This window comes from Paroedura picta, chromosome 11 (assembly GCF_049243985.1).
Source record: "Paroedura picta isolate Pp20150507F chromosome 11, Ppicta_v3.0, whole genome shotgun sequence".
In the NCBI taxonomy this organism is placed as follows: Eukaryota; Metazoa; Chordata; class Lepidosauria; order Squamata; family Gekkonidae; genus Paroedura; species Paroedura picta.
The window spans coordinates 4,122,308-4,135,771 of NC_135379.1; the positions used below are offsets into that span (position 1 = coordinate 4,122,308).

Below are 13,464 nucleotides of genomic sequence, written 5' to 3' on the forward strand. Positions count from 1 at the left end.
GTAGGAGATCGGGTTCCCAGCTCCCAGCTCTAGATGGCCTCCGTGGACCCTTCCCCCGCTAGGATTATATAGAGCCCTCCTTCCCATGAGCTGATTTCTGCAGATCTCCTATCCCTTGGAGAGCAATGGTCATCGTAGATCCCCAGGTACTGCCTGGAGGGCGCCCAACCCTACTGAACCCACACTCCTTTCTACCAGTCCACCAAAGGAAATACGGCTTTCCTTGCGTTTTGCTGGCAGGCCTGATCTTCCGCCAAGGAGCTGTCGCTCTCTTTCTCTCCACCCACCCACCCATTGCTGGGTGTCTCTTGCCCCCCCCCCCCGAGGGCCCTAGGCTGTCCTGGTGTATCGTCCTGCAGAGGCCACAGGGTTGGAAAGCTCCGGCTAGACACAGCATGATGACTGCTTCAAACTGGGGCTGCTGAAGTCATTTGGAAAGGTAGGGATGTCTGATTTTTAATGGCCAAAAGCAGCAGGGGAGGGAATTATGGATTTCTCCCCCACTCTGAATTGTTTCCAGTCCTTTTCTCCCATTGGGCTTGCTTCGACTCAGGCCTGCAAACAGGGGGGAGTGTCCTCGCTTTATTATTTCGATAAACTTCCTTCTAACCGTATGGGGGGGTGATTTGGGGGGGGGGCAGCGGCCATCTCTCTCTTGTTCTCCATGTGACGTTAGCAACGGTTCAGATTTCTGTGCTGACAAACAGTCCCCCGGTTCAGCGTTCAAAATCTGCTTCTCCGGTCTGTTGCAACCGAAAGGGAATATTTCTTGAATGAAATGAAGACCTCTGCAGTAAAAGCTACAGGGACCGTATAAACTAAGCTTGCCTGTCCAGTTTGGCCCTTGTGTCTGTCAAACCCCTTTATGACTCCGCGTGCCAATTTGCTGGTTGCCCTCGTCCTGTCTGTATGGATTGCCAGCTTCCTTTTCGGTGCCTCTCACCAAGTCCGCACGCATGGAAAAGCTTCTGCCTTCAAGGTGCCACCGGACTCAGGTTTTGTTCTGCTGCTTCAGACCGACTCGGCGACCCACCTGAATCCAGGAGGAAATTGCACCTGTGTCAAACAAGCTGCCCTGGCAGCGTTAGATGCCATCTAATCTCTCCTAAAACCACTTTTCCTGAAGCCGTTCTTTGAGGGCCATCCTTGGGTAATATCTTCTGATTCCATCAAGCGTGATAAGGAATGCAGACTGGTTAAGCAGGAACGATAAAGGAAGCGCGTGGGAATTTAAGAGGAAGAATGTCATTGTGAGTCTGAGAGAGTTTTCGGCTCTTTAGAAATATTATATGACATTGTCCGGGTTACCGAAAACTTGGAGATTCATGAGAGGCACCACAAGTGGCCCCGGTGGCATTAAATGCAGAGGAGATCCAGCTCTTCCCCAAATTCCTGCATTTACCCAGGCTCCACCTGCCAAATTGCCTAATTCATTATTTAAACTTGATTTGCAACACGCTGATTACGTCATAATATAGTCTAAATAAAAAAGAACTCTTGGCAAACTGTCGATAAGCCGTCCAATCTAAATTTTCTTCATTTTACCCGGACTCCACCTGCCAAATTTCCGGGGATTCCCCCATCTCAGAGCTGACAACCTCCAAGGGGATGAGAGATTAGCAGCAATTAGCAGCACCAACAAAAAATTAAAAAAATGTCTCAGCAAGAGGGCAAATTCCCATTCCGCAAACCTGGCGTGGCGCAACGCCCAGATCCGAATCCCAAAGGTGCCGACTGACTCAAAAAGGTTGGAGACCCCTGATGTACATGCACAAAAGAGATGGTTTGGAGAGCCGGAATTTGATTCCCCGCTTCTCCTCCACATACAGCCAGCTGGTTGAATGTGGGCTACTCACACTTCTGTTAGAGCTGTTCTTGCAGAGCGGATCTGTCAGAGCTCTCTCAGCCCCACCTTCCTCGCAGGGTTTCTGTTTTGGGGAGAGGAAGAGAAGGCCATTGTGAGCTGCTTGGAGACTCCTGTGGCTGGTGAAAAACGGGGTATAAAAACCAACTCTTCTTCTTCACTTAGAGATCTGGGAGAAGGGGCTGAGAGGTTTTTTTGTTGTTAAGTATCCTCCATCTCTCCCCTAAATCTAGCTGGTGGTGCCTACGGAAATAGGGATCATTGCTGTTGTAGAAAGAGTGGTGTAGCCTAGAGTGAAAACCCCAAAATGGGGGTTGTAAAGGCCAAAGGCATGCATGATTTGTTTTAAGATTCGGAGGGTTAGAGAGGGATTTGAATAGTGGTCCTTCAGACACTACAGGTGTGACTAGGGTGGCCAGCTCTGGAGTGGCAAATACCTGGAAGGGGGTAGAGCAGGGGTAATCAAACTGCGGCCCTCCAGATGTCCATGGACTACAATTCTCATGAGCCCCTTCCAGCCTTCTCTGGCAGGGGCTCATGGGAAATGTAGTCCATGGACATCTGGAGGGCCGCAGTTTGATTACCCCTGGGTTAGAGCCTTGGGAGGGTGAAGCTTGCCAGGGGGAGGAGCCTCATCAGGGCACAATGCCCTAGAGCCCCTCCCCCTTCCAAGGCACCCATTTTCTCCAGGAAAGGTCTTCCCCATTTTCAGAAGATGGCTTGGGAAAGTGAGAAATCCTTGGAGACTGGCAGCCTACTTGCAGCCGACTTTCCCGAGCACAACAAGCCCTCTTTGGCAACCGTGAGGCCCTGTTTCTGTGGCGTTGAGACATCTCTTGGCCCGAAAGGGAAACACCCAGGGCCCAGGTTGGCACGTGCGGCTCTCAGACGCCGCCCACCCCTGTTATGTAGCCTCCCGCATGACTGGAAAGGCGTGTCGGCCTCTTCCCGATGTCACAACCCCCTCGGTCGATCTCCTCGTCTCCGAAAAGCATCCCATGCCGCCTTATGGAACCTGCGGGAAAGGAGGCAAGACTCGCCAGGTAAGGGAGACCGAGCGGTGGGGGGAGCTGCTTCTGGGCCTCCCCTCTGGAAGCAACAATGGACAGAAATTTGCAACGCTGCATGAGCTGCTGTTAGGGATGCCAGCCTCCAGGTGGGACCTGGGGATCTCCTGGGACTCCTGTCAGTTCCCCTGGAGAAATGGCTGGCTTGGAGGGTGGGCCCTGCAGGGCACGGCATCCCACTTGGGGTCCTGGTCCTCCCCAGGCTCCATCCCCAAATCTGCAGGAGTTTCCCAATCTATGTCTGGCAGCCCTGCTCCCACTGGGGGGAGGGCTGCCAGCTCCGTGTTGGGGAGAACCTGGAGCCTGCAGAGGGCACAGTTTGGAGAGGGGAAGGAGCTCAGTGGGGTATAATGTCACACAGTCCACCTTGTACGGGGCCATTTCCTCCAGGGGGACTGACCTCTGTTGCCTGGAGCTGAGCTATGTGTCCAGGAGATCTCCAGGTCCCACCCGGAGGCTGGCGTCCCGAGGGGGGGTGGGCCACGGAAGGTGGTGAAAGGAACTGGGGCTTGGAGAGGTGTTAAAATGTCAGGGAAGGAGCTCAAGACTGCCTGAGGATTAAGAGTGTTTTGGACGCGGGTAGCCTTTTCCCCAAATGCGAGAAGGATATGAAGCAGTTGGGTTGTCTTTTAAGCTCATCCCTCTTGCTGTTCCCTGAAAATCTGCTCAATCTTCAAGCAATTATCACACTGTGGGAAACTTCAGCAGCCCATTCCTGCTCACCAGGTCTCTTCTAACTGGGCACAGCCTTGGTTCCAGCCAGCCCAACCCCCTCAGAAGCTAAGCAGGATCAACTCTGGTTAGGGTTTGGATGGGAGACCACTGAGGAAGTCCAGGGATGCTTTTATTGCCCTGATCTGGATGGCCCAGGCTCATCAGGTCTTGGAAGCTAAGCAAGGTCAGCCTTGGTTATACTTGGGAGACTCCCCAAGGGTTGCTCTGCAGAGGCAGGACATGGCAAATCACCTCTCAACGTCTCTTGCCTTGACCTGGATGGCCCAGGCTGGCTTGATCCCGTCAGAAAGCTCGGTCCTGGTGAGTCCTTGAATGGGCGACCCCCCCCAAGGGTTGCTCTGCAGAGGCAGGACATGGGAAGCCACCTCCGTTTGGCCCTTGCCTTGGACACCCCATGTGGTTGTTATCTGTTGTCTGCCACTTGGCGGAAGACTTTGATGCAGGGCTTGTTACTTGGCACAGCAACAGTGTCAACAGTGCGGTCTATCTGTCCATCTACGCTTCCTTCCTCTTTAGAAGGGTAATAGGAAATGGGGCTTGGAGCAATAAGGGCGATCATTAGGTGCATTCCCTTACAGTGGTTGCAGCATGGTGTGAGGGAGAACGGCTAGGCTACTCAGCGAAGGGAAGGCAGCATGGTGCAGATTTCGGAAGCTAAGCAGGGTCGTCCCCAGGATGGAGGGCCCCTTGCTGGGGTCACCAGAAATCTTGGATGGGAGACCACCAAGGAAGGTTCTGCAGAGGAAGACAGTGGGCAGCCCCCTCTGCTTCTCCCTTGCCTTGAAAGCCCTTGCTGGGGGCACCATAAGCCTTGGATGGGAGACCACCAAAGAGGACTTTGCAGAAGAAGGCCATGGCCAACCACCTCTGCTTCTCCCTTGCCTTGAGAGACCACCAAGGAAGGCTCTGCAGAGGAAGGCCATGGGCAACCACCTCTAGTTCTCCCTTGCCTTGAGACTCCCTTGCTAGGGCTGCCGTAAGTGGGGTGCATCTTGACTTACACACAGAAGCTCACCCAGAATACGGCTGAGCTGAGATTCCATCGAGGCCTTTCCCAGACTGTTGCCCCAAACCTTGACTACCGTGCTACATCTGCTCCTCAAGTTCTATGCTAGAGAGTTTTGAAGGCTGCAAGCCCTGTCCCGGCTCTCTTGTGTGATGTACTCCTATTTCATTTAGTGGAGCTGGCTATGGGGATGAATGGCTTAGGAATGCGATCCAATATCACCCTCTGGGATTCAAATCTAACAAGTTTTGGGGGGTGTATAAGCTTTGGAGAGCCAATGTTCCATTTTGTCAGTAGCCATGGAGCTCCCCGGGTCCTTCTATCCCAGGCCGGAGGTGGCAAGGGAGTTGCAAAGAAGGGATTCGGGCTACAAAGGTGCAAAGCACGTGGCCGTTGGTTTGATTACAGCCGAGGAGAAATGCCTCGGGCAGAAAAATCAGCATCCCTGGTGTGATAAGAGGTTAGCCAAGAGCGCCTTGATCTTTGTCTCCCAGGCTTAATTGCGAGTTATGAAAGCTGCTAAAAGCCAAACATTGCTTAAGAGCCAGGTGGGCCTCACAAGTGCTGGCATCCTCTGGTGTTTGGTGGGAGGAGGTGGAAAGTGGGGAGGGACAGCAGGGGGGATGCGCTGATGTCACTTCCAGGTGACCACCCGGAAATAATGTCGCTGCGTTGGCAATGGCTTAGGCGCCCCTCGATCTCTATGGTCAAGACCATAGAGACTGGGGATATTCCTAGAGTATTTACGGTGTGTGTGTGTGTGACGTTGCTGTATGTGCAATGTCACATACACACCCCAAGAGAGGGCAGGGGTGGTTCTGTAATCCTTTGCCTAAAATCCTGCCTTGGACTCAGCCATAACACATTGTGAAAGTTGGACCATAAGGAAGGCCGAGCGTCAAAGAATTGAGGCTTTTGAACTCTGGTGCTGGAGAAGACTCTTGCGAGTCCCTTGGACTGCAAGGCGAACAAACCGGTCAGTCCTAGAAGAGATCAGCCCTGCCTGCTCCTTAGAAGGCCAGATCCTGAAGATGAAACTCAAATACTTTGGCCACCTCATGAGAAGGAAGGACTCCCTGGAGAAGAGCCTAATGCTGGGAGTGATCGAGGGCAAAAGAAGAAGGGGACGACAGAGAATGAGGTGGCTGGATGGAGTCACTGAAGCAGTAGGACTCCGGGGAATGGTAGAGGACAGGAAGGCCTGGAGGATCATTGTCCGTGGGGTCGCGATGGGTCAGACATGACTTCGCACCTAACAACAACAACAAAATAGTGGAACTGGCTGCCTAAGGAGATAATGGACAAATACTTACCGTGAATGCTCTAGGCCAGGGGTAGTCAACCTGTGGTCCTCCAGATGTTCATGGACTACAATTCCCATGAGCCCCTGCCAGCGTTTGCTGTCCTCAGCCATGAGGTTTGGTGGAGGGCAGGTTGGGAAATACCTGGAGATTTTGGGGTTGGAGCTTGAGCAAGGCAGAGATTTGGTAGGGATCCCTGTGGGGTATAATACAGGCCACCCTCCATAGACCTCACCCTCCAAAGTAGCCACTTTCTCCCAGGGAACGCATGTCTTTCGCTTGCGAATCAGTGCTAATTCTGGAAGATGTTCAGCCTCCACTGAGAGGCTGGCAATTCTGAGTGTAGGCGCTTCACCCAATGGCCCAGGACCTGTAGTGTGAACGGCACTGAGCAGCTAGATGTTCTCATGTCTAGAGAGGCCTTCGGTTGGCCAGTAGGGAGAAGAGGATGGACGTCTCAGGCTTGTCTTAATTTCTTTAGAGCCAGTGTGGTGTAGCTGTTAAAGAACAGGAGACTCCAGTCTGGAGAGCCAGGCTTGATTCCCCGCCCCTTCTTCACATGCAGCCAGCTGGGTGATTTTGGGCTAGAGGCAGTTCTCTTAGGACTGTTCTCTCAGAGCTCTCTCAGCCCCACCTCCCTCACAGGGTGTCTGTTGTGGGGAGAGGAAGGGAATGGCAATTGTAAGCCGCTTTAGATCTCCTTAGAGTAGTGAAAAGTGTGTGGGGGAACCCAGCTCTTCTGGCCTTGGTCTGATGGAACACTGTAGCCGAGATCAGGGCCCTTCAGGACTTGGGACAGTTCCGCAGGGCCAGCAAAGCAGAGGCTGTTCCATCAGGCCTCCTGTTAGAATCATAGAATCATAGAGCTGGAAGGGACCATACAGGCCATCTAGTCCAGTTGAGACCTTGAGACCGGAAACAATACCAAAACACTGTCTTCTCCACTCAGAAAATCAGCTGAATTGCGATCAAACTCCACTTGTTAACTTTATGTCTATGCCACCCTCTCGCTGGAGAGAGAAGGAGATGGTTTTTAGAAAGATTTGATTTTAAACTGGAATGTCAATTAGTGGTTTTAGGATTATGATATAATTATATATTATTTTATTGTTTAACCATTTGTGGCTACCTGCCCCAAACTTTTAGGGAAGACTGGGTTATCAACAAACAAACAAACAAACAAACAAACAAACAAACTCTTGATCTTCATCTTGTTCTTGTTCTTCCTCTGGACCCACTGCGAATCTTGAGTGACTTCTAATTGCCAAGAGCAGGGGTAGTCAACCTGTGCTCCTCCAGATGTTCATGGACTACAATTCCCATGAGCCCCTGCCAGCGTTTGCTGGCAGGGGCTCATGGGAATTGTAGTCCATGGACATCTGGAGGACCACAGGTTGACTACTCCTGCAGTAAGCCATGTTGGCTCAGGAGAGATGGCTCAGTGGTAGAGCATTTGCTTGGCATGCAGAAGCGTTTGCTGGCAGGGGCTCATGGGAATTGTAGTCCATGAACATCTGGAGGACCACAGGTTGACTACCCCTGGCCTAGAGCAAGCTGTTAAACCAAGCAGCCCCCAGATGTTGCCATCCTAGTTCTGGGTCACATTTTTGAAAACACACATTCAGCCATGTCTTCTATGCCTTCCAATGACTTTTGATCCAAGAGGCCCCATTTTAGAATGGCCCCGATTCAGCGGCTGCGGCGTCTTTCCAACGATCTTGGGAGCTGCAGTTTGGAGAGAGCTCTTCTGCTTTCTGAAAGACGATATACTCAGCCATGTGAGCTGTTATCTTGCTGCTCTCCTGTCCTGAGTGCTTTTTGCACCTAGAAAGCAGGAACTGTGAAAACATCCCCCTGTCTGCGATCTACTGTCTGAACTGTCTATTCTCCTTCACTTTCAAGAACAATCCCATCCCAAGATTCCTTGGGAGAAGGTTTAGAGTCAGCATGGTGTGGTGCTTAAGAGCGGCCGCCTGTAATCTGGCGAGCTGGGTTTGATTCCCTGCTCCTCCACATGCAGCCAGCTGGTGAACTTGGGCTATTCACAGCTCTCTTAGAGCTGTACTCACAGAGCAGTTCTTTCTGAGCTCCCTCAGCCTGGGTGTCACAGGGTGTCTGTTGTGGGAGAGGGAGAGAAGGCAGTGGTAAGCTGCTTCAGAACTTCTTTGGGTAGTGAAAAGTGGGAAATAAAAACCAACCCTTCTCCTTCTAGTTGTAACATCCATTGAATACGACTTCCACCTATGAGTTCTTGTTTGTCTTATAGATATCTATGTCCCGAGCCTTATCAGGTGACCTTTGAAGCACTGCATTTCTCAAGGAATACGTTTCCCAGGCCCTACTGTAAAGCTTAGATTCCAGTCTTCATCCCTTCTTATCTGACGGATGGGTCAGGGACTCATGAAAGCTCCTCCCCTGCCATTAATCTTGTAACTCTTGAAGGTGCTACTGAGCTCTCTGGCTTTTTTCCTACTGCTACAGACAGACTAACGTGGTCCCCCATCTTGATCTGTCTTCATAACTAGTGGTTTAGGCCATTCACCTCTACTGGGGAGAAACTGGCCAGTCAAAAGACCAACAAAATGGCTCCCTGTGAAAATGTTCGCTAGAATCATAGAATCCTAGAGTTGGAAGGGACCTCCTGGGTCATCTAGTCCAACCCCCTGCACTATGCTGGCCACTCACAACCCTCTCGCTCATCCACTGTCACCTGCCCACCCCCTTGAGCCTTCACAGAATCAGCCTCTCTGTCAGATGGCTCTCCAGCTTCTGTTTAAAAATCTCCATAGATGGAAAACCCACCACTGATAGTTAATTGTGGACCCCTCAGTGGGTGGTGAGGGAAAGGGCCATCAAATCACGGCCATAGAAGCTTAGCTTCCAAGATCTGGCAGGATCGGTCTAGTCTGGACTGTCCAGGTTAAGGTAGGAAGGGAAAAAGGACAATTACTATTATTCATCGTATGTCGCGTGTGCATAATGTAGCCGGGCCATCTTAAGATCATCTGGCTGCCAGGCAAGAGACATTCAAAAGTGGTGCGTCATGGCCTGCCCACAAATCCTGACCCTGGTACTCCTTGAAGGTCAACCTTCCGAGGGTGGCCAGAACTGACACTGCTTAGCTCCTGGCTCTTCTGGGCTATCCAGGTCAGGTTTAGCGGAGAAACTGGCGTGTGCCAACCCATTGGTGTTAGGAAGCGTTTTGGTGGGAAAGGGATCAGGGGCTGCTGTTTTTAAAAACATCTTCATGCCAAAGAAATTTGAAATAAGCAGAGACGACCCGTCAGCTTGGAAATTTCTTTGTTTATTTATTAAGGAAATTAGAAATGGCATATTCTTGGGGGACTGATTCAAGCCATCAAAGTTTCTCTGACAAAAGCAGCAAATTGAGAGCTGATAACGATAGCCATTCCAAACTAGGATGCAATGTTCAGACCCCTTCCACCGTGACATGATGCACATCACCCCTCCGAAGATCACAAGAGTTCTACGCGATTGCATGATATGTTGGGGCCCTCTGGTTCCATTAAAAGTCTTAATATTTCCTGCAGCCTGAGGGAGTTGTCCCTGCCAGGTGGAACGCTATATTCCACATGCAGCAATTCAGCAAACCCACACAAGGTGCAGGATGGTTCCCCGTTTACATGCGATAGCGACTGCATCCCTCGGAAAATCAGAGAAAGGACCTGACTGGGAGGAAGAGGTCGTTCATAGGGAGAGTCATGAAAGCCCTGAGCCGCATGCCCTCTTTACCAGGCCCCTCAGGCTATTACGTACTGTCTGTCCTTGCTTAAAATGACAGCTCTTTATTCTGGTGGTCAAGTTTAGAAGGACCTTAGCTGAGTGAGCCAAGGATTATTTTGCAGGGGAAAGCACGGCCGGTCGGAACCCGTAATAGTTTAATCGAAGGCAAAGCCTGATTAATTATTGCCTCCTTTGATTCTTTACAGCTGTAATTGCGTTTAACCATTAATTCCGGGACCCAGATGTGACAAAGACCGATGCCAGTCCCCGGTGAAGACAGAAAGATGGAATTTGGAGACCTCCTGAAGGCGATCGGGGAATTCGGGAGGTTCCAGAAACTGCTGGTCTTCCTCCTCTGCATCCCGAATTTCCTCACGCCCTTCCACATGTTTGGCCAAGTGTTCATTGTCACGGACGTGCCTCACCATTGCAACACGAGCTGGATCCGCCGCCTCGGCTTGAATCTGACCAGCGAGCAGGAGCTGAACTTGACGATTCCGAGGAAGGCCGACGGATCGCTTGAGAAATGCCGCATGTTTACTCCCACGCAAGGGAGCCTGCAGTCGATGCCGCTCAATCGCACCCAAAAATGCCAAGACGGTTGGGTGTATCCTGAAACGCAACAGCCGACTTTGTTAACCGAGGTATGTACTTTAGATCTGTTATTGCCCTAAGAATCTGCCTTACAGAGCGTTCGACCTTTGGACCGCGTAGCTCCGCGGCTGGGTGTTCCGGCCGGTAGCCGCTCTCGGGCAGAGAAAGGTGTTTCCCGGCACTTTCGCCATCATTGACCCTGGGACGCCCTCCGTGCAGAACTGGTTGGCTTCCACTGAGCCTCAGCCCATCCCGGATTTCAAGACTTCGGTTTTGAAATGGGCCTCTGCTTCCGACGCAACCTCGTGTGGGCAGCGGCTCTGAATGGATTTCAGATCCCTGCTCTGATCCCGTCCCAAAGACGCTTTGGATAGCAAGTTAGACCGAACAGGGAATGCGGAAGAAGCCAGTGAGGGTTTCCTTAAAGGACCCAAAAAAGGAATTTAACTAGAATTCCGGTTCTTTTAGCCCAGATGCCGTGCATCGTGGGATACGTCTTCACTTGGGGGCTGATGCTATCTGGGATGCGAAACCCTCTGACCTTTGTCATGATGCAACAACAAAGCACCGTCTACCAATAAAAATGACAGAAGATAACATGCTTGCTTTCAAAGTCACCCAAACTCTTCATCAGGCTGAACATGACCAAATAAAATGGGGGGGAGGGAAAAGAGAGATTTCAGGCAATGCTCTTAAGCAGGGGTAGTCAAACTGTGGCCCTCCAGATGTCCATGGACTACAATTCCCATGAGCCCCTGCCAGCGAATGCTGGCAGGGGCTCATGGGAATTGTAGTCCATTGACATCTGGAGGGCCACAGTTTGACTACTCCTGCTTAAGGCCTGTTTTGCCATTCCTGCCTGAAAACCAGGCCCCCAAACATCTCTTCTCCCCCCCTTTTAAAATCATGACCTTAAATATTTCTCCCTTTTATAACATCCTTTCTTGTTTTAATTTTTTCTCTCTACCTTCTTTAAGGGCATCCCCTGCTAGTGCTAGAACCTCTGTCCATGTGGGCTCTGCAGAGCTAAATCAGGAATAAACCCGGCAAGACTTTCTGCAATTTGAGCAGACTTTCTTTAATTCAAAACAATGCAAGGGGCCCCAGATAACTAGAAAAATGGTAACCCAGTGAAGTCCCTCACAAGGGTCGCCAGCAGGTCTTCTGGCAACTGGGAGGGGATGGGGAGGGGCTTATCAGGAATAGGAGGGAGGCCCAAGGGACACCACCAGTGGCAAGCCTACATCACTTCTGGTGGAGGCAGGAAGTGATGTCATCACGTTGTGACATGGTATCTGGTCAAAAGCTCCATGGTATAAATGGCTTCTTCCATAGAGCTTTTTGCCCAAATACCAGAGCGGCATCACCTGTGTGATGGTGTCTTCCAATGTACACCGGATGTGACATCGCAACATTGCCAGCAACGAAGCCAAGGCCTTCCTCTCTCTCCTAGTAAGTCTGACCAGCAGCCAGCTGATTGGCGGCAGCAGGTGGGACCTGGCAGCAGGGGACCCCCCACATTCACCAGGAAATCTGGCAACCCTATCCCCCCCTTTTCCCAAACTCTACACTCCTCAGTTTCAGTCCCCCCACATCTCCAGGTATTTCCCTATGGCCAAGCTGACAGCATTCCCAATACCCCTTTCGAGGTCACATATTCCAAGGGAATGGGCCTCTTGTGGCGCAGAGTGGTAAGGGAGCAGACATGCAGTCTGAAAGCTCTGTCCATGAGGCTGGGAGTTCAATTCCAGCAGCCGGCTCCAGGTTGACTCAGCCTTCCATCCTTCCGAGGTCGGTAAAATGAGGACCCAGCTTGCTGGGGGGTAAATGGTCATGACTGGGGAAGGCACTGGCAAACCACCCCGTATTGAGTCTGCCATGAAAACGCTAGAGGGCGTCACCCCAAGGGGCAGACATGACTCGGTGCTTGCACAGGGGATACCTTTACCTTTGCCTTTATTCCAAGGGAGCCAGAGAATTATGGGGGGATTCTGTTCAGGTGAACTGATTAGCTTTTACTGTCATTCCAACCGGGGCTGGTCCAGGTGGTTATCTGGCTTATGATGATACTGAACCGAAAGAGAAAGGCTCGCCCTAAAAAATGAAAAGGCAGCTGCTGTATTATTATTGTTGTTATTGTTATTATTCATATTAATATTATTTGTTACCTGCCCTTTCTCCTTGGACTCAGGGCTGGGCATGTCACAGTAAAACATACTGAATAAGAATAAATTATAGATCTGCAATATGCAATCTATGCAGAAGGAAACTGTAACGCTGGGGCTGATGGGAGGCTCAGTAAAAGAGCGGCGACATGTTCTTCTTTCGCCAGTTTAACTTGGTCTGTGAGCGAGAAAACCTCAACAGCATCTCTCAGTCCATCCTCATGGCGGGCGTCCTTGTCGGAGCTCTGGTCTTCGGGCCTCTGAGCGACAGGTAAGGAGATGTGCTTCCCCCCACTCCTGCTCCCCGAGGCGAATCTGTGGTGTCAGGGATTTCCTGTGCACCCAGGCAAGGTGTTCACTCCCCATTCATGGTAGGTTTTGGGGTCTGGCCTTGGGTCCTGCGTGTTTCCATACTTGTTCTGCAAGCATCCGTGTTCCCCCAGAGCCCAAGAATCCAGGGCCTAGTCTGCACACATAGGATAAAGCACTTTCAATGTGCTTTGGCATCTGGATTTTCCTGTGCAGAACAGGAAAATCATAGAATCACAGAATCAAAGAGTTGGAAGGGGCCATACAGGCCATCTAGTCCAACCCCCTGCTCAACGCAGGATCAGCCCTAAGCATCCTAAAGCATCCAAGAAAAGTGTGTATCCAACCTTTGCTTGAAGACTGCCAGTGAGGGGGAGCTCACCACCTCCTCAGGCAGCCTATTCCACTCCTGAACTACTCTGACTGTGAAATTTTTTTTCTTACTTCTAAAGTGCATTGAAAGTGCATTATCTATTGTGTGCAGACTAGGCCCAGGTTTCTAGCTAAGCTCTGCAGGGCAGCAGAATGAATGATGCAAAAGGGACTTTTCCTAAAAACATTTCCTGTTCTCCTGCTGGCACGCAAAACTACACAGTAAGGTGGTGGGCAGCTGTCCTATGGGTGTGCCCGAAAAGCAGAAGGATGCTACAAGGACCAAGAATGCATTTATGTGTCTTCT

At 51.1% G+C, this 13,464-nt stretch overlaps 1 protein-coding gene across 2 annotated transcripts in view; it reads left to right on the forward strand.

Annotated features, from left to right (window-relative positions):
- The window catches only part of LOC143820887 (solute carrier family 22 member 13-like), a 22,129-nt gene continuing 8,665 nt past the window's right edge, over positions 1-13,464 (forward strand). Inside the window, exons 1-3 of one of the 2 annotated variants that reach the window (XM_077304242.1) lie at positions 1-439; positions 9,924-10,361; positions 12,644-12,747. In XM_077304242.1, coding sequence (XP_077160357.1) covers positions 9,975-10,361; positions 12,644-12,747 — 491 coding nt within the window. In that variant the 5' untranslated portion in view covers positions 1-439; positions 9,924-9,974. Of the gene's footprint in view, positions 440-2,684; positions 2,908-9,923; positions 10,362-12,643; positions 12,748-13,464 lie in introns of those variants that run through there. The other variant, XM_077304243.1, reaches the window with a different exon arrangement.